The 27906-nt window shown below is 40.0% G+C and overlaps 1 protein-coding gene across 1 annotated transcript; it reads right to left on the bottom strand.

The window, feature by feature from the left end:
* Positions 1-120: 120 nt before the first annotated feature.
* LOC109474542 (hemicentin-1-like) lies at positions 121-27906 on the bottom strand. The gene is made up of 28 exons (XM_019774874.1): positions 27789-27906; positions 26846-27121; positions 25070-25339; positions 24074-24355; positions 22564-22740; positions 21120-21227; positions 20259-20546; positions 19186-19252; positions 18440-18514; positions 17164-17267; positions 16555-16586; positions 16179-16253; positions 14821-14934; positions 13712-13799; positions 12982-13106; positions 12299-12393; positions 11405-11548; positions 10592-10688; positions 6520-6601; positions 5830-5906; positions 5408-5447; positions 5165-5262; positions 4219-4353; positions 2500-2557; positions 1975-2065; positions 1349-1403; positions 683-763; positions 121-285 (listed from the first exon to the last, which is right to left on the bottom strand). Exons 1-28 carry the CDS (start codon positions 27889-27891, stop codon positions 136-138), a joined length of 3387 nt encoding a protein of 1128 aa, XP_019630433.1. The 5' UTR covers positions 27892-27906; the 3' UTR covers positions 121-135.

Here is a 27906-nt window from a genome sequence, read left to right on the forward strand (position 1 = left end):
TGAGTGAGCTGGTGCCCTGGTGGGACAGGTCAGGCTGTGTGTTGTGTGAGTGAGCTGGTGCCCTGGTGGGACAGGTCAGGCTGTGTGTTGTGTGAGTGAGCTGGTACTCTGGTGGGGCAGGTCAGGCTGTGTGAGTCAGAGCATGGCTGTGAGCTGTGTGAGCGAGCTGGTGCCCTGGGACATGGTGCTCATGGACAGCCGGGTGAGGTCAGGCTGCATGGACAGCTCACTGCGCTTCCGCTCAAAGTACAGCAGCAGGACCTGGTGGATGAAGATGTACTGTGCCTGGAAAAAGGAAAGGTTGGTACACATGAAATTCCTTCTTAAGAGCATAGAGTTACACTTTCAAAGTGTTTATGTCATTTCAATACAAATTTACTCAGTACATTGTGAAAAATGAATTTGAATGCCCGGTTACTACACCATTGATACCTCATAAACCTCATTCTGTGATACACTGCTAATTAACAATGATGTCAGTTCAGTACACCAGTGAAAAATATAGATTTTACAATGCCTTTGCGGTCTTACCAGCATAACGGAATATGCAATATCTTTACATGCTAGCTTATATATAATATATAGCTATGGGTCACATGCCAGCATGCCTGTCATAATCAATATACAATGCAAAGAAATTAGAAAAAAAGTGTATTATATTCGTATAATGTGTAAGACTTACCAGAGTCTGTACAGAGCCTCCACGGTCTTGACGAATCCTGGTGAAGTACAGGAGAGGGTCCACGATACTCTCATTCTGAATCTAGAACACATAATCTTAACACTTAGCTCTGCATCTGATGAAACAGATATTCTTTTAATTAAAGATATGAATAATGCTATGTAGGATTCTTCAAATGAAAACTACCAAAACAGTTGACCATGTGAACCATAAAAGAAACTACATCTGTGCAACATTAAAGGTACTGAAAGAGATAGTCACAATAAATCCTGAGAGTCACTCACAAGGAGCGCTCAAGACTATTAGTAAGTTCAACCAGATCAGAAGTGTTACAAAACCTTCAATCATATCGAGTCACCTAGACATTTGGTTTCACTGGACACTGTAAGTATATTGAACACCACGCAAGACTACTTTCTGGGAGGGGTAAAAAACATTAACATAAGGGCCCATCACCCTTTACTCAACTGTGGGGGGATCCAACATTGTTTACCAGATATCTGCATGAGACTCAGTGTTGACGTGACACTTCATAGACATGTGACAAGTTTCACTGGGTCAGTCTACTGGGGAAGACCAGAGTGACTGGTCAAAAGCTCTGGGTAAGAAAATTTACCTTTTGCGTTGGAATAAAAGTTTATACTTAAAAAACAAATCTGACAGTACCTGCTCCATTCCCATGTCGATGCCGATGAAGGCTCCAGTTCTGCCAAGTCCAGCACTGCACAAAAAGGAAACAAACTGTTACTTTTCAAGAATATACACTAGCCTTGGAACAACTGGTCGCACATGGCAACATATGCATGTATGTTCATTAGTCCTTACTTTAAAAATCTTCATTTGATTACTAGTTTTCTTACAATCTATGTTCAATGTACTTTGATATTTAACGCCAGAGTCTCTAATTGTACAGTTGCTTTTCGGAGATTTTACCTGTTGTTTTCAAAATCATGAATGTTCTGATGAATGTGGTGTGAAAATTACCTATATGTGTAAATTCGGATTGCTTGCCTTATGCTAAAGATTTGGATTTTGGAATGTTGTTGCATTTTTGGTAAATTTTGGCAAATTTTACATTGAAAGCCACATTTCCTGGGCAAGTATGACATCAATGAAATACTAGCACAACACAGCCTCTGCCATCCCACAGGTTGGATCATCCTCAAGTCTTTGGGCGATCCGACCCGTGGTTGGGTTGTCAGCTCGGGTGATACGGTTTACACAGTGTTATATCATATATCATAACAGCCTTCTTAATGAAATCAAATTAATGAACAAGAGAGGGGCCATACCTGCAGTGTACGATGACAGGTTTGGAGCGGGCGCGGTGACAGTTCATGTCCTCCAGAAGATCCAGGATGTAGTCTGGTTCATCCGGAACACCTGACAGAGAAAACAACTTCAAAACATGCAATTTTCTTTATGAAACCTAGCAAGTAGTAATTTATTTTAATGCTTATTGTATTATTATATTATATTTTAGATGGAAAATGTTAGTAAGACTTTTTTTTTACATACTAGTTAGAAGTGAATGCAAATAGTAGTAAATGTTCAAAACATGCATTTTTTTCTATAAAACCTAGCAAGTAATAATTCAGGCAAATTCGAAATGTAATATTGTTAGATGTTGTATTAATTGGTGTAGAATGTGTAAAATTCATTTTGATGCTTATTGTATTATTATAATGTATTATTAGATGGCAAATGTCTCTCTTCTAACCCTTAACCAATACAAATTCACATGTTCAAGGTTAAGAAATCAACTTGAGCCTTCTGCATGTACTACTACATAATTATATTGACTTTATTAGACTTACCAAAGTCTGGCCAGGAAGTGTACCAGTAGTGCCAGATGTGTCGAACCTCCGAGGCATCCTGTACAAGAGGGACAATTATGATATTGTCACATGGCGTGGAAGGTGTTCAGCACATGGGACAGGCCTAGAAATGTAGTGAAAAGTGTGGAACAGCACCAGGGTGGAAGATGGTGTGGAAGGACAGGGTTGGTCTATTGTTAAGAAGTTATTAAGCACCAAGGACAGACCTAATACATGGTGTAGAAGGTGTTTAGCACCAAGGACAGGTCTGGTACATGGTGTGGAAGGTGTTTAGCACCAAGGACAGGTCTGGTACATGGTGTGGAAGGTGTTCAGCACCAATGACAGGTCTGGTACATGGTGTGGAATGTGTTTAGCACCAAGGACAGGTCTGGTACATGGTGTGGAAGGTGCTCAGCACCAAGGACAGGTCTGGTAGATGGTGTGGAGGGTGTTCAGCACCAAGGACAGGCCTAGACCATGGTGTGGAAGGCGTTCAGCACCATGGACAGGTCTAGACCGTGGTGTGGAAGGTGTTCAGCACCAGGGACAGGTCCGATAAATCGTATGGAGGGTGTTCAGTGCATAGGATAGGCACCATACATTGGGTGGAATGTGTTCAGCACCAAGGATAGGTCTAGTACATGGTTTGGAAGGTGTTTAGCACCAGGGACAGGTCCGATACATTGTATGGAAGGTGTTCAAAACCAGAGACAGGTCTGATACATTGCATGGAAGGTGTTCAGCACCAGGGACAGGTCCAATACATTGTATGGAAGGTATTCAGCGCACAGAATGGAATCAATTCATGGTGTGGAAGAGTTCAGCACCAAGGACAAATCTGGTACACGGTGTGGAAGGTTTCAGTACCTTGGAAAGGTCTTTTACATGGTTTGCAAGGGTTTTAAACACCAGGGACATGTCTGGTAGATGGTGTGGAAGGTTTTCAGCATCAAGGACAGGTCTGGTACATGGCGTGGAAGGTGTTCAGCACCAAGAGCAGGTTTGGTAGATGGTTTGGAAGGTGTTCAGCACAAAGGACAGGTCTGGTACATGGTCTGGAAGGTCTACAGCACCAAGGACATGTATGGTACATGGCGTGGAAGGTGTTTAGCACCAAGGACATGTATGGTAGATGGTGTGGAAGGTGTTTAGCACCAAGGACAGGTCCGGTACATGGTGTGGGAGGTTTTCAGCACCAAGGACAGGTCTGGTACATGGTGTGGAAGGTGTTCAGCACCAAGGACAGGTCTGGTACATGGTGTGGAATGTGTTAAAAACCAATAACAGGCCTAGTATCAATTGGACAGGCCTAGAATCTTTTTTTTAATACGACCGTGTGCATTAGTTTGGGGGGTCTTCAGAGGATGTCATCTATTAAAAATTCAGTATGGCCTAATCCAATCCAAACACCTAAGCCCTATGCACATTTCCGAAAAACTCCCCAATCTACATTCCAACACAGTGCAGCCTTTGAACCTGTCGTCATCCTCTAGCCACAGAAGAACATTCATCCCTGCTACAGTCAAGCTGTGGAACTGTCTCCCACAGGACATTGTCAATACCAGGGACCTTCGGAACTTCAAACGTAAAGTCAACGCCTACCTCAGTGACTCTCGTCAGCGACCTGTATAGCAAACATTATTCGATACAGCTGCTAAGCGGAGGACTTGGTGATAGCATAGAAAAAAAATACTGAGCTAGAATCCTGTCACCTACCTTGTGCTGCAGCTCCATCCTGGTGATGGCATACTTCACGTTCTTCTCCTCACTCAGCACTGTCACGATCAGGTCCCCGTAGTCCTCGTGTTTGGTCTTCCCGCTAGAGTTGGGCCAGTAGCGCGCACACTTCACCTACAGGACAAAACGCACACTTTCAAAACGTTTGATATTTCTTTGTTCGTTGTCACATGTTGTTTATTTATCTTATTGTCTTGTACAGTTAGCAGCGTGTGTCTGAGTCGAGCCATTCTTTTATTTTATTCTTATGTGGCCGTTAGCACATGTTGTTTTAACAGATAGCAACATGGACAATAGAACAGAGTCAACAGACGTCGGCACGGTCCTTGAAGTCAGGTTTTCCGCCGTATTCAAATAAGAAATGCGTGGGCCCGTGCGTTTGGAAAAGACGCCACATGCTTGGAAAAGACGCCACGCCGTGGCTCATTCAAATTCGCTGGATTTTTTCAATGTGTTTACACACGATTTTTGACCGTCAATGTTGACGGTAAGGACTTAAACGTTACTTAAACTTAACTTAAACTTAAACTTAAGGACTTAAACTTAAACTTTACCGTCCGACGGGACAAAATACAGTCAATTGACGGTAAAATGGGCGCTGGTTAAAGCCCTGATTTAAAGGTATCTTAATTTCAGGGCCACAAAACTGGATTTTCAAAGCCTAGTTCCCGGTAATTCCTTATTCTAATGTTACAGTCACTGTATTAAGTTAAATTAATCATATCCCATAACATACTGATATCTGTTAAGAAAAAGATGATGTTACTGACAGAAATTGTTTCTTGTTTTGTATTCTAGGCTAGTTGTGGGTGGTCCTCAAAACATAGACTGAGATACCTCATTTAGCCACAAAATTTGGCTAAATATACACGACTTTTTTTTGTACATAATGTAGAGTGATTTACAGTACATCATAATGACTTACTCTGTCCCTCTCCACCAGCCCTGTTGTCATGACGATGATGTCCACGTTCTGCTCCCACACCATCCTCCAGAAGTCCTGACGGGTCGTACCAAGCGGACCTGCAGACAGGGGTTCACAGGAGCTCAAAGGCCTTCTCAAAATAGAATATATGTTGCCAAGGTTATTGAATGCAAATTTGAAAGTGTAGAGAGATTCATTATCCTTTTTGTCCATTTATTTAAGAAAATATAAACTTTATATCACCTTGTGCTGCAATGTAGGCATTCTGTCGACGGTCATAGCCCTGTGACAAAACACAAATTGTTGAGTCATTTATGATCATTATTAATGACATAACAATTATGAAATGTATGATGTACAAATTATGACAACATTACACAGCAATGACTATCTTCATGCAGCTGCCATTTAAAGGGATCCTAGAGTCCAGGAGGGAGTGCTATTTTCCAATTATTGCACTTAAATGAATACATATTATTAAGTAGCCAACTTTTTGCAGCATTTCACTTGTAGGACTTGTGTGAAAGATAACTGAGGACGATTTCTTTGGAAATTCCCATCAGTCAATTTCCTTGCATTGGAGAATAGTTTATTTCTCATATTATGCAATTTGAACTAAAATAAACTTTCATGCAGTCATAAGGATAAAGACAAGATAACTATACCCTGATGTGGTTGGCATTGATGTACTCAGTGGTGGTGTCAGAATTCAGCTGCAGCAACTTCACAGAGGTGTGTGGGTCTGGAAAACAACAACAAATACAAATCAAATCGGTTTGGCCTTTGGCTGATATGATATTTGTATTATTAAGCTTGATCATGTTGCCAGATCATTCTCAGACTGACAATGTCATGCTCTCGTGATTCTGACAAGGACTTCCCAAACATGTCTTTAACACCTTGATAAACTATAACTTAAGCAAAACAAATGCATAATGTTTACCTTGAAGCTCATATAGTTTTCCCTAACAAACTACTGCTCTATTTAGTCATACTCAAACGCATTCATAATATTATACTTATAAGGTAACCTGAGCTTCTCCAGCTCTGTTCTGCTACTAACAAAAAGTAATCCAAAACCACAGGGTGCCTGCTACAGCACCAGTAACCATAGTGACAGACATGTCATTTAGGTCATTGAGATTATTTTGTTTGGAAAAGAGAGAGCAAGAACAGTCTTCATGTGTGTTCTCCTTCTTCTCATAAAGTGTGCAAACTTCAGGGATTACTTAATCAGATGCTGCAGTTGTGGACATTTTCAAATTCAAATGTCATATTAGAGTATCTGGTGGGAACATTTGACCACACACACACACAATATGAAAACATAAGAAAAAGTTGTGATGAATACATACTTGGCAGGACATTCATGTAGCGGTTTTTCTGTTCAGTGCCACACGGTGTGTGGTGAATCTTGGCTTGGTTCAGAGGAACGCTCTGTTGAACAACAAAAGTCAGGAATGTTTCAACAAAATAAGAGTATTAATTATGTTATAAGTTTATAAGTTTAATTAATCAGGCATAAAACTGTCACCTTATAATAGATTTAGTACTTATCATCAAGCAAAGAGATTGTATCTTAAGAGCGAATGTCTGTAAGGATCAAACAATGGTGGCAGGGGTCAAAAAATCGATTTGGCTCAAACTTTGCACAGTGATAGTACTTGGCCCACAACCCCTCAAAATAGCTTTCTTTCCGGTCAGCACCGATCGTTGCCATGGTAACGGGCCAAACAAGTTTCGGGGCCATTTTCCCTGATTTAGACATGTGAAAAACATGAAATTTGGCATAGTTTAAGGCACGATTACGAGCAAGTGCTTTAATATTATGGAAAAACAAAGTATGGGCCTAAAAGACCAACTAATCCGCTATTCTAGAATAGCTTTGAAATTTTCAAGAAGTTCGTTTAAAGGACCTGGGCAACCCTAACACAATACAGTGTTTGAGGCTTATGAAAAAGCGTTATTTCTACCCAACTTCAAAGTGCTGTAAGTCCAAAGATGGTGATTTTTTTTGCTTCAAATTTGGATCATAGATACATAAACATATGTGCTATAAAATGCATGGTTGCAAACTTTGGGCACTTCTTTGATTGTCACGTGGTTGTCCTTAGAAGTAGGCCAAATTTTGAATTTGAGGAAAAATATGATTTTCAGCCATGTTCAGGATACTATATCTACAAAAGAAAGAAAGCAATCTGATAAAGTCTTTAGCCCAAAGTAACACTATGTTTTGTCTATTAAATGAATACTTGTGGAGGTTGGGTTCTTGTGTCGTTGGTGTGTACTTGTCCCTCAAAGTAGGCCATATTTTGGACATGTACAGAAATTCACATATACGGCTATGTTTGAAGCTCTAGAAATAACAAAGTAGGATGTCATTTGAATTCAATCTTTGCAGGGAAGTACATATATGTATTGTGTATCAAATGAATACTTGTGGAGGTTGGGTTCTTGTGTCGTTGGTGTGTACTTGTCCCTCAAAGTAGGCCATATTTTGGACATGTACAGAAATTGACATATACGGATATGTTTGAAGCTCTAGAAATAACGAGTAAGATGCCATTTTAATTCAATCTTTTAAGAGGAGTACATATATGTATTGTGTATTAAATTTGTGTATCAAATAAGGGCTTGTGGGGGTTGGGGTCTTGTGTCGCTGTTGTATACTTGTCCCCAAAAGTAGGCCATTTTTAAGAGCAAATGTCTGTAATGATCAAACAATAGTGAGCGGGGTCAAAAATCGATTTTGCTCATATTTTGCAGTGATAGTACTTCGCCCAAAACTCCCTGAAATAGCTTTCTTTCCGCTCAAAACCCATTGTTGCCATGGCAACAGCCCATTCAAGTTTTGGGGCCATTTTGACAGATTTTTGCGTCTCTACAACACGGAAATTGGCAAAGATTAGGACGCGGTCACCGCCAACTGCTTTCAAGTAACGACAAATACTTCAGGATATTATTAGACCAATGCATTAACTTGTACGAAATAGGTGTGAAGTTGATGTACAGGCAGATTCCAGTCTTTGGGCAACCTCGAAGTAGGTCATTTTCCGCACTTGTCCCCAAATTTGGATTTTGGGCTGTTTTTAAGCTGATGAAAATACCAAAGTGAATTTATTTTCAGACCCATCCTTCTCCCATGTGTTTATCATTATATCATATAGATAGTATTTGCTATCACATGGGTGATTTTGAGGCTTCCTTTTTTGTTCATGTCGTATATGCCTATTTCTGTAAATGTTTAAAATATGGCCTACTTTTAGTGACAAGTATACAACATCGACACAAGACCCCAACCTCCACAGGCCCTTATTTGATACAAAATACATATATGTACTCCTCTTAAAAGATTGAATTCAAATGACATCCTACTTCTTCATTTCTAGACCTTGAAACATAGCCGTTTTTGCTAATTTCTGTATGTATGTCCAAAGTATGGCCTACTTTAGGGAACAGTACACACCAACGACACAAGACCCCAACCTCCACAAGTATTCATTTGATACACAATACACATATGTACTTCCCTGCAAAGATTGAATTCAAATAGCATCTAACTTTGTCATTTCTAGAGCTTCAAACATAGCCGTATATGTCAATTTCTGTACATGTCCAAAATATGGCCTACTTTTAGGGACAAGTGCACACCAACGACACAAGACCCCAACTTCCACAAATATTCATTTAATACACAATACATGTACTTCCCTGCAAAGATTGAATTCAAATGACATCCTACTTTGTTATTTCTAGAGCTTTAAACATAGCCGTATATGTCAATTTCTGCACATGTGCAAAATATGGCCTACTTTTAGGGACAAGTGAACACCAACGACACAAGAACCCAACCTCCACAAGTATTCATTTGATACACAATACATATTATGTACTTCCCTGCAAAGATTGAATTCAAAAAGCATCTAACTTTGTCATTTCTAGAGCTTCAAACATAGCCGTTTTTGCTAATTTCTGTATGTATGTCCAAAGTATGGCCTACTTTAGGGAACAGTACACACCAACGACACAAGAACCCAACCTCCACAAGTATTCATTTGATACACAATACATATATGTACTTCTCCGCAAAGATTGAATTCAAATGACATCCTACTTTGTTATTTCTAGAGCTTCAAACATAGCCGTATATGTCAATTTCTGTAAATGTCCAAAACATGGCCTACTTTTAGGGACAATGGCACACCAACGACAGAGGAACCCAACCTCCACAAGTATTCATTTGATACACAATACATATATGTACTTCCCTGTAAAGATTGAATTCAAATGACATCCTACTTTGTTATTTCTAGAGCTTCAAACATAGCCGTATATGTCAATTTATGTACATGTCCAAAATATGGCCTACTTTGAGGGACAAGTACACACCAACGACACAAGAACCCAACCTCCACAAGTATTCATTTAATAGACAAAACATAGTGTTACTTTGGGCTAAAGACTTTATCAGATTGCTTTCTTTCTTTTGTAGATATAGTATCCTGAACATGGCTGAAAATCATATTTTTCCTCAAATTCAAAATTTGGCCTACTTCTAAGGACAACCACGTGACAATCAAAGAAGTGCCCAAAGTTTGCAACCATGCATTTTATAGCACATATGTTTATGTATCTATGATCCAAATTTGAAGCAAAAAAAATCACCATCTTTGGACTTACAGCACTTTGAAGTTGGGTAGAAATAACGCTTTTTCATAAGCCTCAAACACTGTATTGTGTTAGGGTTGCCCAGGTCCTTTAAACAAACTTCTTGAAAATTTCAAAGCTATTCTAGAATAGCGGATTAGTTGGTCTTTTAGGCCCATACTTTGTTTTTCCATAATATTAAAGCACTTGCTCGTAATCGTGCCTTAAACTATGCCAAATTTCATGTTTTTCACATGTCTAAACCAGGGAAAATGGCCCCGAAACTTGTTTGGCCCGTTACCATGGCAACGATCGGTGCTGACCGAAAAGAAAGCTATTTTGAGGGGTTGTGGGCCAAGTACTATCACTGTGCAAAGTTTGAGCCAAATCGATTTTTTGACCCCTGCCACCATTGTTTGATCCTTACAGACATTCGCTCTTAAGCTTCAGTTAGGGACGTCCCTTGGATAGGACTTGAAACGGAGGTCCGGTGTTTGGGGAGAGCCACACACCACACATTAAAAAAAAAAGAAGGGGACCTTCCCGGTGTGAGTAGTTCAAAACCTTACAGTCCTATATGGCCACACCTGGGGTGGTATCAAGGTCACCTGAGTTAGCGCCAAATGGCAGCCGCTCCAGACCCTTGCGATTAAGCCCAAATAATTGTATAAGCTCCTCACAATTAATCCCTTGGCTGCAAGGAGAGTAGCTGGCCAACTCAACAACAGTCAGCAACAACAACTAACAACAGCCAACAACAACAACAATGACTCCACCCACCTCAAACTCCTGTTTCAGTACTGCCAGTGCTCCATCATCTGCCTTCTTTATATCGTCAACCAGCCGCTTCAGAGACATGTACCCCATGGGTTTGGACCTAGAGACAAGGACAACATATGCTATTAGCTCAATTTATGGATTCTGCTTTCTTTCTGCTTTCTCAAAGTGAAAAATGATACCCTTAACTGATACGCTTAAAATTTTTAGACCACTTTGTCAGAAAAAAAGTCTTCCCACAAGTCTCACAGAAAATGAAAATATAAATACAGAGAAAATAACTTGCATGCAAGATAAGAGTGCAAGAGTGGGTTTGAACCCTGGTCATGTTCAAGTTTCTGTCCTAGTCCTCTGCTTTTATGGTGTCTGATGGACATATGTTCACAATAAAATGTTGGAGAACCAGGGAAATAAATTGGTTAAGCCTTACATTTAAAGGCATCCAATACAATTTCAGGGGGGCAAAACAAACAAAATATTCTAGGTGGGAAAATCTGTCTGATATTGGCAAGTACAGCCATTTTATAGCAAATTGGATGTATTCATCATTTCATACTTGAAGCGTTTGAAACGGCCCCAAAATATGCCACGTGAGGCATCTCCCTGCCCATAAAAAACTAAAACCAGCCTAAAATACAAGGGACCATTTTCCGTCAGCGACATTCCATTTTTTCCCTCACATACTGTGGGATAGTGTTTATTCCACTAACTATGCCAAAACAATGAGCAGAAATTTGACTTTAAAAATCCAGATTTGCCACCCTGAAATTGCTTTAGATGCCTTTTAAATAAAAAATGAATAAAGTTTTTTCTGACTTGATCATGTTGGGAGGGGGGTGGTACTCCAGTTGGAAGCGGTCCCCTTGGTTGCCCCACCCCTCCACACCGTAGCCATGCTGCAGGAAGGAGAACTGCTGGTGAGCAGACTTGGGCGTCTTCTTCTCCGCAAAGTAGGATCTCCTGGAATACAGGAAGATTGACACATGTTAGAGGCTTTAATACTCTGTACATGTATGATGTACATTGTACGTAATATGTACTTTGATATATTTTAGGGTTTAACCTACTAGTGGTTCAGTCTGGTTTGCTGAAAAGAAGTCTTCTTGCAACCATTGTTAGGCCACACTGATTTAATTCAGTCTAATCTATGGATGACATCTGCACACGCATTAATTTTTGCCTGTTCAGCTCCTCCATGGCTCTAGCCTGGGTGCCATCCTCTGTAGTCCATGGTAGCTAGCAAAAATAGACAGCTGACGGTAACTAGGGAGGATGGCACCCAAGATACAGAAGCTCCACAGAACTGCTGAACTCAGTACAGTACAAACTCATAAATGCCAAAAAGGTTGACATATGCCGGCTTGTCATAAAAGTCGCTATGTACTACTAACTGGAAATTCACAATATCAGCTTTATATTGCTGTTGTATATCAGCATTTCTTTTGGCTAGAATTTTTTCTTTTCTTGCCCAGCCCACACTATAGCTTGGGGTCTTTAGAAGGAATTTGATATGGGGTAGAGGTTGTCATCCATAAAAATCAAGTCAGTGTGGCTTTACGTAGTACACAGTACAATCTCCAGGATTCAAATTATACACACATTTTACATGATATCATAATTAACAATCCTAAGCTAATAGTAGTACACATTGTACAATCTCTTACCATTATCTATTAATAAAATTTCTGTGATGATGAGTGTTGGACTCACCAGACAGTGATGGAGATGAAGATACAGCTGAGAAACACGATAGTCCCCACAACTGTTCCCACCAACACTCCTACATCTATGTCATCATCCTGGGGCTGAGGAAATCATTCATATCAATACATGAATATTTCATGCAAATAAAACTCATATATCCTTATGCCATTGTTTTATAGACATAAGGCAATTCCTGCAGAAATTCCTGCAGAAAAGACTCTTCCTTCAGAATTTACCTCTTTGTGAAAATGCCTATTAAAAAAAACTTGAAACTTACATCATGTATGTGCATACAGTGTATATGATATAAAAATGTACTTTGCTTAATATTCATTGTGTAACTGGGGCTTAAAATACAGTGCATTTTTTCTGCATACCTGCACTACTGCACATAACATTGTAAAATACCTTTACCTGGCAAATTTTACCTGATGGGAGTGTTCTTCTGAATTTATGAAGTGTGGATCATGCTAAAAAGCCAATATAGCAAGTAAAAAATCCACAATACACCTACTTTGACTGGTGCAGCTTAGGTGAAAGTTAGACAAAACTAGAAATATTTGGCATGCACAATTTTACCTGCACTAACCTGCATATGCAGGCCTAGGTGGTAATTTAGGCCCTGATGAAGTGTAAAGTGCATGTAGTGTGCTGTGTATTTGTGGTTGTTTTGTTTGAATTTTGTTTACCACAACTTTCTCATCCGGATCTGTGTCTTGAGTGGAGGTCTGCGGGGTGGTAGTTGGTCTCCAAGGTACACGCACCGTCACCCGATACGGAACTTTCTTCTCAACGATCACTGTCCTGGTTCGGACTGAGAGAAGACATTTCAGTGAGAACTAGAAAGACTAACATTTGTTAAGAAGCATGCAAATACAGCATATTTCAGTCCATTGTCCTCCCCTCCCCATTCAAATACCTCTAAGTTAGAATTGTTCTCAAAACCCCAAAATATCCAAAAATATGGTGACATTTTTCTCAGAAAATAGCAAAAGTCCCATTTGATGCAATTTTAGGTGGCATATGCCAAAAATGTGAAAAATATTCTGTAGGCATGAGTCCAAAGTATCCCTATGCCAAATTTCATTCACGGTCATTCAGATTTAATACCAGGAGGGCTCCAGATCCCAAAATGGATATTTTTGCCCGAAAATGCCCAAAAAGAAATAAAAACCATATTAAAAGCCTGTATCTAAAAAAATTAAAACTAGATATTCATATTCACTTGAGTGAACTGAGGAGAGTCAAATAAAGTGCCTTTCCCAAGGGCAAAACATTTGTCAATGAGCATGTCTGGGGATTGAACCCAGGACCTTTTGGTTCCGAGTAAAACTCTAGTACACAATGCCACATGTGCTAAACAATGCCACATGATGATGTACATTTGATGTGTTGTGTAAGAAACAAGCTGTGACCTACCTGGTCTGGGTGTGGTGGGCTCTGGTGGTGGGAGGTATTTCAGGTCATGCATGTACGTGTCATCCTTGAGCTTCAACTTTACAGTAAGCTGCAAGAGATAAACAGAGGAAATGCAATTAAGATTTATTTGACATTATCACAAACAATGGAAATTCTATTCGTACATTAAAACAGTATTAGGCTGAAGAGCTAAAACATTAACCCAAATTTATAGGAGGACTACATATATTCGAGTATTTACAGTCTGTTGTTATATTGTAACTGAAATATGCCAGAAATAAATTAGACCAGTATTAGTTTAAGAACTACATTCTGTTGATAATGCTATATACAGAATCAAATAAATTAAGAATAATACTAACTTGCCTATTGTTTTTGTTGAAAAATTATTTAATAATAGTATTTATTTCTGTTTTATTTAAAGAGGGTAGAGACCTCGGTGCTATTTAAAAACACTGCTTTTCAGGAATGCCCTGTGACAACAAGTTACACATGAAAACAATGAAACCAACACATTTAACAATACATAAAGTTACAAAACAACCAAGCGTCAAAACAAAATCGTTAACCATAAATCAATGTCGTTAAGCCAGGCCAAGGTCAGGAGGTCAGAGGTCAGCAGTGTTGTTTCAGAACCTTCTTAAACGACAGGTAAGACTTGGCCACTCTAACTGTGGCAGGTAGGCCGTTCTAGGGAAATGCTGCCACAGTCGGACTTTGGGAAGTTTTAAAGATAAGTTTGAGTTGTGCCTAGTTTGGCAGATATGAGATGTTCTCCGGAACATTTGTAGGTATTCCAGTGCTTGTTGGTGTATTGATTTGAAGATGGTTTGAAGGAGGTGCATTTTTTAAATTTCAAACATGTAATCACAAGACGTGGTGACGGCATACTCAAGTTTTTTCAACTTATATTAATGCCGCCACCAACACAAGGAAGAAATACATGACAGGGCAATACTCATTTTCACCTGAGCTAAGTGAGGAAAGTGGTGTAAAGTGCCTTTCCCAAGGGCACAAGATCGATGGCATCGAGGTGCATTTGCCGACGACTTGCCAGGGAATTCCAACCTAACGCAGACAGCTGACAGTGTACATTATCTGTGACGTACCTTTTGGTGTTTCAGGTGGTTGGCCAGATTCTCGTCCAGGTCAAAGGTCACCAGGCCTTTGTAGACTCGTAGGTACAGAATCTTGTTGGTTGGTATGCCCAGTTGATCTGCCAGCTAAATATGGGAGATGGGGAGGGGGGGGAGGGGATTTTAGTGATACTTTTGACGAATATTTTAAACTATACACACAACAGAAAGTTAGCTACTCTAGGGAGCTTTAGAGACGCACTCTGTCTTGGAAAAGATCTCGTCTTGTAGTTCCCTTGTTAGGTGACTTAATTTTGATTACTAGGTGACAAGAGGCTGCCATATTCGGGCTTGAGGTAGTGATGCCCGCTGTCAATGTTCAGGGTACTGCATTGTCTGTGCATCTGGATCATCTCCCAAACACCTCTTTAATGACATCCGTAAATAATTTCATTAGGTTGATGAACGACTGAATAGCAAAGTTCTTTCTATCACAACCATTTATTTTTCAAGCCAACGTTTCGATGACCTTCTGTCATCTTCATCAGGGCAATACTGGTCAAAATGGTTGTGATAGAAAGAACTTTGCTATTCAACCTCTTTAATGAATTTCAAGTGATCTTTATCAAGTTTTAGCTTACTATAGAGCTACATGTTTATATAATCTCCCACTGGTTGTGACAGGGAAGTATTTGGTTCATTGTACCTGGGAAATTCCCCTATGCTCGCTCTTCTTGACAAGTACAATGAACATTGGACTACGGCTTAACATCCCATCCTATAGGGACTGTGACACTTCCAACTTCTTAGTCCAGAGGCAGGATTGGTAAGCACTGGACTACTACATGGGCGCTACATGTTATTCAGCACCAAGGACAGCATTATTTAGCAAAAGCCAATCTGCACATTGTGAATATCAGTTTTAATACAATTTTGCCATCACTATGGATTGTCGTATAATTTTTGATGGCACTGTGTTTTCAAGCAGGCTTTGTAAAAACTATCTATCAGGTGGCATTTTCCGTAACATGACTGGTGTCACATGATGTGGCCTGAACTGTGATTGGTGCATTTGGACCTGTGGTGACAGTTGGCTCATTTAGAAAATAGAGCCAGTCAGGGTAACATGCCTGCTTACTAGTATCTCAGTGTAGAATGTGTCTATCAAAGACTTGTGGTTGTTTTTATATCCAAATCATCACAAGTCAGAATGCACCAATCACAGTTCAGGCCACATCATGTGACACCAGTCTTGTTATGGAAAATGCTACCTGACAGAAAAACAGATGCTGGCTAGAACACTGATAAAGACAACTGGGTTTATTAGGGCACATGGTTTATTTTTAAATTAATGGAATGTCTGCCACTGTACTATGAATGCAAGCCCTTACCTGTTCCCTCAGACTGGAATAGAACTCTCCCTGGTACTCGTTTGCCAAGTCTGTCATCTCTACCTTGGCTTCAAACTAAAAAAAAATTAATCAGAACAACAAGGTTGACACAAGGGTTAATTTGCAACAAAAGATAGTTAAATGATCACAGTATGATAGAACAATATGAGCAGAGATGCCCCCCCAACCATGCTGGTATTGCTACCCTCTTAGTCCATGACAAATATTAATGGGCAGGCAGTACACTAGTAGACTGTATGGCAGCAATGAAGCTATCATGATTATACATTTGTAAAAGAACCCATTAAAGAATATCTAATTAGAAGCACTACTGTGTACTACTATGCATTTCTTGTATGGTAATATTGTTACTTACACTTAGCTGCTTAGGATCTGAGGCTTCATTGCCTGTATGTAGTGAGAAAAAGAAAGAAAAAAATGTCATGTAATATAAAAAAATCACATAATACCATAATATGAACGACCTCCATAATGCTAAATATTTTGGTACCAAAGATTTGTAGGAAGGTTCTTGAATGTATCCTTGTCTTCCTAGTTGCAATTGTTTCAATTAAAAAAGAATGACTGACCCAAGTGCAAAATGTATCTTTATTTTACATTTTTGCCCAACAAGGCTAGGCCACATGGGCACAATGTAATTCAATGTACGGTGCAATGTATATATAATACTTAGTTACTGTACATGACTTTGTCTAGTATACACATTCAAGTACTTTCTCTTGCTTCTTCGTAGCAATTAAATGCAGGTGGCTGTGTGTATGAGAATTGGTTTATCAAAGGCTGTAAGGAATATAAATTTTTCTATAATTAAATTTACTAATTTCATATGACAAATAATAAAATAATCTAAAATAATGATTCATTCCCTATCATACAAATGACAAAAAAAAATGTACACTGTATTTTATTTATCTTAAACACAAAATTGGATGATTCAGTTACATGTAGATAAAGTGAAACAAACCTCTACGTTTCACCACGGCAGTGTATGACTTGGACGTTCCATATCTGTTGGACACCTCACAGCGGTACCGACCAACAGCATCTGATCCTGTCTGCAGCAGTATTCTGTAAAAAGGATGCAGGTTTACAGTAGGGAAATTCACAGTAGAGGAATTAAAAAGGCTAGGAACAAAAGTCTTAAACTGTGCTTGACATAGTACAATAATATGTCTTGCACTACTTATGGCAGACATCTGTACACGTGCACAAATTGATTTTTGCCTGTTCTTATCAAAAGAAAAAAAAACTCTGACAAGGCTCTGGCCTGCAAGATGTGCTCCATGGTATAGTTAGTGACGGTATAGGGAGTCAGTGGTACATGTAACTACATTTGTACACTGTCATCATATACAGAGTCCAAAAGTTGAAAGACAGTGCCAACTCATAAAACATGCTGAAGGCCAGCATGTGCCGGCTTGTCGAAAAATATCCCTGTGTACTTACCATAAATTCACAATTATACCAGCTTTGTATTTCTGTGGTTTAGTACAATTAGCAGCATTTTTTGGCTAGACTTTCATTTATTTGCCCGCATGCATAAGTTGGGAGTCTTCAGAGGATGTCATTCCTAAAATTAAGTCAGTGTACATGTGGCCTTATGGAAGGCACAAAGGTAAAAGAATTTTGGTGTGAGTTTACTTTTTATTCAGCTCAGGCTGGCACAGTGTTGAACACTGAAACCAGGTCACGGCATGACTCGACAAGAATTTGGAGATCTCAAACCTCCATGAAATATATGAGTTTTTGTAAATGTTTTTACACTGTACACTACACTACAGTACAGAACAAAATAACACAGGTTTTCTTGGCCTGAAATAGGTCAGGCTGTCAACTCAGTACATGCATGTAGCCTATTCCAGAGGAACCTCATCAATAAAACTGGGTAGGCTCGCTGCCTGACCACACATGTTTTCCATTAGAGGAAGTCCTTGACTTTGGTGTTTTGTTGCATAACTGGCACATCTGTTTTCCCTCAAAATACAAAGGTTCTGCTGCAGTACCAAGGTCACCCACCAGGAGGCCCATATTTGACCTTGACCTTTGGCTTCATAAGACCTACTAGCATACCAAATGTCAATACAATCCATAAAGGCGTTCTGAAGTTATGCTGACTACAAATGTGCGGAAACACACACACACAAACTCACACAGACTCACCAAAAACAATACCTCCATTTTTCATGGAGGTAAAAATGGCTAATACACTTGTCATGAATCATGAAAGACTGTCTGCCAACCTTGTTCCCTTGCCAATCTCCTCGCCATTTTTCTTCCATGTGTAGCGGAGTGGACCCTCTCCTGTTGCATAACACCTATAGCAAAGAAAGAACATATTTATTTTTACTTTTAAATGCATGTACATAAGTCTCAGCATCCTAAGAATACACATGCCTCTTTAATGTCTCAAGCCGAACAGTGCTAGATGTCATTTTATTGATACAAGCCTGGCGGATATCTTCAGTCTCAATAATTTATAATAACTAATCTGCAAAATTTACAGGCATTACAGAATTTTATTAATATTGTTTTGCGGGGCTTTCAAGACATGTGCATTTTAGTAGTTTAAGTCATTACACTGCAAAGTACATGATTGTGTTTCATAAATTAGAATAATTATTATTGCTTCAACATGAACTCTAAGTCTTCTTATCTTTCCTGCACATTAATTGCTGCAAATTTAATCAAATATCCTCGCAACATAATGAGAAAATGTTTGTCATTCTTCGATATTAATTTTGGTCTTTCTTTAAATAACACTGCAGGGAGTTCAATGTATGTTTTGCCCAGTTTTAATTGAGAAGAAGTTTATTGCAAATCCATGCCAAAAGTCTTGCTAAGTTACTGTAAAAAGAACATTGAAACATGGTCTAAAATAACTTCAAACTGTACATAATAAAATCTAATTGTCTAAAACTATTGCTGTGTCTAAAACTATTATGTCTGATAATAATATATACAATGATGGCAGCAACAAAATGCTTACCCCAGCAGAATCTTCTTCTTGCCAGTGAAGACCACACTCTGAGGATGTTCCACTAGTATGGGAGGACCTGCAGAACACACAAGATGGTTTCAGCTAAACCAAGAGCAATGGCCAAGAAATTATATACTGAGACCCAGAGAAATCCATTCCAGCCACCCGTAAGTTACAGCTGTGAACTCAGAAACATCAACCGTTATTAAATATAGACTGAAGGCTTCTGCGGAAGGATGTCTTCTTCTCCAGAGGTAAAGATAATATTATAGTACACAAATACATGGAGCAGTGGAGGTTAGCTTCACACACACACACGCACACGCACACACAGGCACACACACACACAGGCACACACACACACACACACACACACACACACAGGCACACACACACACACTCACACACAGGCACGCACACACACAGGCACATACACACACACACACAGGCACACACACACAGCACATACACACACACACAGGCACACACACACACAGGCACACACACACACACATTCTATACACACACACACGCGCACACACACATACACACGGGCGTGCACACATGCAGCATTTATAGGTTTATTGTACTGGGGAACTACTGGCTTGACATCCCATCCTATAGGGACTGTGACACTTTAACGTGCATGTCAGGTGAGCGACAACAGCCAGGATTTGAAGTTTCAACTTCTTAGTCCAGAGTCTGGGTCGGTAAACACTGGACTACACACACTACATGCATGTTACATGTTATTCAGCACCAAGGACAGCATCATATAGCAAAAGCCAATCTGCACATTGTGAATATTACTTTTCATACAATTTAGCCATCACTATGGATTGTTGTGCGCGCACACACACACAGACAAACACACACACACAGTAATTATTAACTTACAAAATCCAATTTTTCCAGCCTACAAAATTTTAATATATTCCGAATTGAATTGAAGTATTGTTAAAAAAGTATCAATATACATGTTGCCGAGCTACTGCAGCAGCAGCAGAATACAGTGGACTACTGCTACTATACATGTAACATTTAGAATACACATAAAGTCATGAAGGCAAAATGTAACCCACCGTGCACAGTAAGACCAGCTACTGCAAAGTCTTCTCCTGCACTCTGGCCCCATGCCTTACACACATACACCCCCTGGTCATGCCAGGTCACTCCTGTGATGGTCAGCTTTCCGCCGTCGGTCAGATTGCGGACGGTGTGCCGGTCAAGGTCGAATGGGATGGGCATCCCGGGTCGGTAGGTCCAGGAGATGGTGGGTTTGGGCTGTCCGTGTGCCTTGCAGCTGAACTCAGCTGTACCTCCCACGGGCACGCTCTTGTTCACAGGGCCTTCATGGATCCGCGGAGGAACTGATGATAGAGCAAGATGAGCAGCTTATAGTGAACGTAGTGATACATTGTAGCTGTAGGAGTCAGCAATTCACTGTAAATCACTTATATTTGCGTTAGGGACATGTTTGTGGTACTGTAGTAACTGTTATGTTTGCAATGGCTGATGGAGGAAGGTAGAGATAAAAAAACTAAGGAAGTTGGTGAATTAATTGTTCGCGGCAACGATAAATTTGTGGCCGCAAGAACCACAGATATATAAGTATGGTGGTGGATAACGTTTTTTGGGTATTTTTTTTATTATACTTACACACAAAAAAACAAAAAATACACAGGGGAAACCAGAAAACTCCAAGTATTATTACAATTAATTGTCATATATTTTCCTAAATCGATTATTGATATGGACATAAAAATTACTGATTATTTTAAAGCACATTACATATTTAAGAATATTGCACATTACAAATTATTGTTAAAAATAAAAGGAATTATTTGCAGGAATAAATAAAGTTTAAGGAAGAAAAAGAATAATATCTGTATTGAGTGGAATATCAGAAACAATAACTGTAACATGTAGCTATAATATCTTACCAAGTATTTCAACACGGATCTTCGCAACTTTGAATCCAGCGTCACTAGAGGCATTGCAGACGTAAGTCCCCTTGTCATCCTCAGTCACACGGAGGAAGATCAGTTTTCCTAAAAAGGTACAACAAGATTTTCACCACATAGTCAACAAGATAAGCAATTCTTTGAAGACTCTCTCTGCCTTTCCCTCTCTTTCTTCATGTCAGTCAGTCTTAGCCCTTGTCCTGCTGGCACAATATTTTTCTATAATTTTATGTCTTAGTTAGATCATAGATCCCCAATTTTTTTGCCTTGCAGTGGCATAGTTACTTCTGCATTTGTTGCGTTTTGATGCGGTGTGATGTGTTTCAGAGAAATACCCCCAAATCGTACCTATATGGGGTGCTATATAGATGGTACTGTATGTGCAAAACAACAATTGTTGTACTTCGCAGGACAAGAGTTTAGTATGTGTCACAATACCAGAAAGTCTGAGCGTTATTTGCCAAACATGGCAGCAGCACAAAGGACAGCACATTGAATGCTTTTCAGAACCAAGGACAGCAGTATGAATGTCATTCAGCAGTTTAAAGGATTCTTGCAGATTGTCATTTAACACCAGAGACAGCAGCTTGAGTCTTATTTAACTCTAGGGCAGCACTGCAAATGTTGCACTGGACTAAAGACAGCCCTGTCAATGCTATTCAGCACAAGCTACAGCACAGTATTGGTATTGTGCAACAATGACAGCATTGAAAATGTTATCAGTCACCAAGGAAAGGTGTGTGAATGTTATAAGCACTATGGACAGCAATGTAATTCAGCACCAAGGACAGTAATCTGAATATTTTAGCACCAAAGACAGCAGTGTGAATCAGCACAAAGGACAGCAGTACGAATGTTGTACCACCAAGGACACAATGTGAATGTCATTCAGTACCAAGGACAGTAATGTGAATATTTTAGCACCAAAGACAGCAGTGTGAATCAGCACAAAGGACAGCAGTACGAATGTTGTAGCACCAAGGACAGCAATGTGAATGTCATTCAGTACCAAGGACAGTAATGTGAATATTTCAGCACCAAAGACAGCTGTGTGAATCAGCACCAAGAACAGCAGTGTGAATGTCTTAGCACAAGGTCAGCAGTTCGAATGTTTTAGCACCAAGGACAGCAGTTTGAATGCTTTAGCACCAAGGACAGCAGTTTATATGTTTTAGTACCAAAGACAGCAGTGTGAATGTTTCAGCACCAAGGACAGCAGTTTGAAGTTTTCAGCTCAAAGGACAGCACCGTAAATGTTAATCAGAAAGTAACAGTAGTGTGAAGAATATCATCCTGCAACAAGGATAGCTATGTGGATGATAATGAATATCATGATTTTTGTTTATTGATAATTGTTCTACAAAAATAAAAACATTTGTTAAGACTAACTTGGGGCAAAAAGCCTAGTACATGTATGCCTTACCTGTGTCAGTGACCAGTTGATGACGAGATAGTCCAAAGACTTCTCCATGCTTTTCCCTGTACCACTTGATGGTAGGTGATGGAGAGCCAACAGCCCGACACTCCACTGTCACATTCTTCTCATACTCAAAGATCTTCTTGGTTCCGGAAGGCACTGGCTCAACAAACCTTGGTTTCACTGTGGTAACAATAATATATGTGACATTATGTAACTTCAATGAAACTAGAGAGGTAACATTTGCAAGGCAAATGCATAATGTTTACCTCGGCATATGGTCTGCTCTATTATTTTCTTACTCAAACACATTCATATATATGGCCAGACAGGAGTCTAAATCCCTCCTGCTATAAAATTGCAACATGATGTAACCCAACACTAGTTACCATGGCAACAGACCCAACATTGATTCAGGTCAGTGGTCACTGTTTGGAGAAGAAGAAGAAGAGGAAGAAACTGAGCAAAAACAATATGTTTTCCTTCGGTAAATATAACAAAGATTTAATTGATAATTTATTCTTTATTTTGACTGGTCAACCTTGGTTGCTCTTCACAGGTATGGTTATAGGGGATGGGGTCACGAGAACACATGACATGAACAGGTTTTGAATGGGAAAGAAAGAATCCCAATGAACAGTTTAACCTAATAACCAATGTTTAGACTTAGATGTTCAAAGGTTAGGTCTAACAAGTCGTTAAGGGTAATGTAACCAGGTGCCACTGCACCGCGTGCCTGCAAAGTTGTTGTGATTTGCCCCGGAGGGCAGTTATACTGGTTATACAGAATACAGATTCTGAAGTTGGTTTGTTATGCTGAAGGGCTTATACCAGATATACAGAAGTTAGTGTGTTATGCTGAGGGGCAGTTATACCGGCTATACAGATACAGAAGCTGGTGTGTTACAATGAAGGGCAGTTATACCTGCTATACAGATACAGAAGCTTATTATATATGGGTGTGTTACGCCAAAGGGCGGTTATACTGGCTATACAGATACAGAAGCTGGAGTGTTACGCCGAAGGGCGGTTATACCGGCTATACAGATACAGAAGCTGGTGTGTTACAATGAAGGGCAGTTATACCTGCTATACTGATACAGAAGCTGGTGTGTTACGCCGAAGGGCGGTTATACTGGCTATACAGATACAGAAGCTGGAGTGTTACGACAAAGGGTGGTTATACCTGCTATATAGATACAAAAGCTGGTGTGTTACGCCAAAGGGCGGTTATACCAGTTATACAGAAGCTGGTGTATTACAATGAAGGGTGGTTATACAGGCTAAACAGATACAGAAGCTTGTGTGTTACACAGAAGGGCGGTTATTCCTGCTTTATACAGAATCTGATACAGTGTTATGTTGAAGGGCCGTTATACCTGGTATACAGATACAGAAGCCGGCGTGTTACGATAAAGGGTGGTTATACCGGCTATACAGATACAGAAGCCGGTGTGTTACGATGAAGGGTGGTTATACCGGCTATACATATATATAAAAGATAATGATGACTTACCCCAGACCACCAGTTCTGTTTTGGCCCCATCGGAACCCATACTGTTCCACACCTCGCACATGTACATGCCTGTGTCAGACCATGTCACAGGGTAGATCTGTAGGGAGCCCTGTGCGGATATGAAGTACTTGTGCTGATCAGCGTCAATGATCCTGCTCCTGTTGTGAATCCAGCGCACTTGTGGAGTGGGGTAGCCGTCGTGAGGACAGTCCAGTATGGTGGTATTCTTACTCTCCTCTCTCACAGGTGCAGGATTGGAGATCGAAAACACAGAGGGCTTCCCTAGAGTTGAAATACATGTGGGAGGTGCCATAGTTGGCAGGTATTCAGCAGTAGGTCAGCAGTGTTCGTTGGCAAAATTTGACTCAAATCTAATTCAAATTTAATTTGATTCGTGAAAGGTAAGCTTGGCTTAAATCTGGCTAGAATGCTCCATAACTTTAGCCAATCTGTGGGGTTGTCTGGCATAACAGCAGAGCAATCGGCTCAAAACCAAGAGGTGCCGGGCTCGAATCCTGCCAAATCACCAATTTTGTGCCCTTGGGTCAGGCGCTTTACACGACTTTTCTCACTCCGCTCAGATGAAAATGAGTATGCCAAAATGAACATTATCATGAACTTTGGCATTAAATGAAAACCAATTAAAGCCGAACTTGGTTGGTTGGTTGGTTGGTGGTCACGTCGGGGTAAGGTTCTGAATGTGTGATAGGGGGCTTCATACTAGCACATCGGCAGAACATACTGCACCTGCGCGAAACCCGTAATGTATTGTACGAAGCACTTTGGTAGAACATCTCATCATATAAGGGCGCATTCGCGCATATAAGGTTAACATCCCGTCTGTAGTTTCCAAATGTTATGTCTGACTCAGAAAAGATACCGTCTGCAACAGGCAAAATTCTGATGCAACGTTGACCAAACATACAACAAAAACCGTGAAAATCCAGAGTTCTGCGCAGGTGCAGTACGTTCTGCTGACATGCTCTTCATACTCACGGTTTATGTTGAGGCTGGCTGCGCCCTTCCTTGTCTCCAGAGCATTACTGGCCACACAGGTGTACTCCCCCTGGTGGTAGTAATCTGCATACTGGATGAACAGGGAGCGCCCCCCCTGGGACACGTGCATGCCCTTCCCCAGGGTGGGGGAGCCGTTCCACAGCCAGGTCAGGCGGGGAGGGGGAACGCCCTCCGCCTCACAGTAGAAGACCACGTTCTGGGTGTGATTGACAGCTTGACTCTGAGGCGCCATCTTGAAATTAGCAGGCACTGTGAACATAAGAACAAAGAAAACTACATGAAGTACTAAGTCTTACAGTTTGGAAAATAATTTCATCAGGTCAGTATAACATAGCCCTTTCTCCTACGGCATAATCAGGCCTTTTAAGGCTTCATAATTAGTAGACAGCCACCCAAAATCAACCTAATTCATTATCAGTACATTTAAATTTAGTTATAACATGTATAACATGTAATTGGTCGTTTTTCGTAGGTGAATGAGTGAGTTAATTAATGAACTTAGTGAAGATAGATAATTAAGAGTGAGTATAAGTAAATGAATACTAGTAACTGAATAGCTGACTTAATGAGTGAATGAATGAAAAATGACCAAATGATCGACAGAATGATTGATAGGATGGATGAACATTAATTTTGTGTCATGTACATTCAAGCCTTATTACGAAAGCCTGGTTAGCCCAAATTGTACCAGACATGCAATATGAATCATAAAAATCACAGAGACACTATAAAATCTACATATTATCCGATACAGATTACAAATCGAGATTAACAATCATGTGACAGTTATTGGAGACATTATATTTTGCTTGTTTCTGTTTGTTGTTGAAAATCTGACTGTCAGTGCAGAAAGGAGTTTCTAAGTCTCTTAAGCATCGGTCACAACTCGCCGTACATGTTTTTGTCCGTACATATTTTTTTTAAGGCTACATCTGCTACGTTAATTCCTCAAAACAAGGAGAAGGACTGGTATGATCAGTACGTCAACGCACGTCACTCAGATGATTGCGTAAGGTATGTGGTCTGCACGTTATGCCTGGCCGTAAGCTAGTTTTTTTTGTAATTATTATTCTTTTATTTATTTTTTTCTAATTTTTTAATTTTTAATTTTTATTTTTTTATTTTTTATTATTTTTTTATTATTATTATTTTTTTATTATTATTTTTTATTATTTATTATTATTTTTTATTTTTTATTTTTTTATTATAAGCAAAATGTAAGCAGTTGAAAGTGGTGAGTTGTACGCCCTTACAACGTCACTGCATACAATCTCTGTGTGATTGCCACTTTACCGTATGCAGGTGCTGCTTACGTACGGCTGGTCACTCAATACTGGTTCATACAGGGGGTGAATCCGCAGCCCGCACGCAGAGAGAGTTTGCATGCACTTAAACTGCTACGGCGTGTCTGCGTGCTCCCAAATCCGTTTGATTCTGTACGGAGGCGGTACTCACCACTTACGGATCCCAAAAATTTGCCCACGTTTTTGCACGTAGACAGCACGCAGATGCACGTACAGCGGGTTGTGACCGAGGCTTGTTTAGTGTTTTTCTTTTTTATTTCAACATTAAAAAATACAATACATAGGTGACACACTGAAGCAAGATGCTTTTTTTTTTCGTCATATTTTCGTCATATTCACGTCACCACTTACTAAGACATAAAATAAGAATTACATCACAAAACATGGGTATCATCCAGGTATCGTCCAGGCTTTTGTCTGCTGGGCTAGAATTTCTAAGGACTGAGCTCACCGTGTACAGTCAGGTAGGCTGATGCCGAGTCATTTCCCACTCCGTTGTCAGCAGTACAACTGTACCACCCCACGTCAGCCAGGTCCACTACCCTCACCACCAGTGTACCCGTCTCCTCAACCAGGTACTTGGAGACATCCGAGGAATTTATGGTCCTGTTCTGGAAAGTCCATGTAACGTCTGGGGGAGGGAAGCCGACAGCCCCACACAGAAACTCGGCGGTTCCCCCCTTCACCTCGGTGAGGCTGCTAGGAGGGGAAGTGATGTTGCTGGGAGCTGAAACAAGATATTATGAATGGGTCATTCCTTCAACAGCCATTAGTTTTATTCTGAAATTCAAGTTCAATTCCAGATTTTGCAGTATTCTAGAACTGGAGCCAGAATTTGGCAGAATTCTAGCTCCAGTTCCTAGACCTTGCTATGGGCTCCAGTTCCAGAATACTGCAGAATTCTGGCTCTATAATTACAATTCTGCCAGATTGGGTTAATCCCAAGGGGTTCTGAATGACTACTGTGTATTTCTTACATCATTCTTACGTTAAGTTTATGATATTAGCCTATGTAGAAGTAAGGTTGCTGACATATGAGAATTAGTCCAGAATTAAATTGGAGTTCCGGAATCAAACTGGAGGCAGTTCTGTAAACATGCTTGTTTGGAAGAAGGGTACTAAGCAAAATTCTCCTTCAGTTATATGAAATTCAATCATTGACAATTATATTATCATACAGCAAGATCTGTATAAGGTAGTGATTACCTCAGAGTTTTTAAGGTCTGCCTATTTGAAGTAAACCTTTTCTGATTTAGGCCTTGCTGCCTTAGTAGTTGTGATGATTTGTTGCCTCTATCCTTGATACATCCTTTAAAAGCTATTGGGCATCTTGTTGTGTTGCCTATCTTGTTTTTTCCTAAACTTTAATCCTGTCATCCATATTTAGTACTTACTGAAGATATCCAGCCTGGCTTGTGTAGTGACATTTCCGGCTGTATTGGTGGCAGAACACTGATATATCCCCACATCCTGGTACCCTGCCTCCACCACCCACATCAGGGACTGGTTTCC

The sequence above is a fragment of the Branchiostoma belcheri genome, unplaced genomic scaffold (assembly GCF_001625305.1).
Source record: "Branchiostoma belcheri isolate BF01 breed outbred unplaced genomic scaffold, Haploidv18h27 scaffold102, whole genome shotgun sequence".
NCBI lineage: Eukaryota > Metazoa > Chordata > Leptocardii > Amphioxiformes > Branchiostomatidae > Branchiostoma > Branchiostoma belcheri.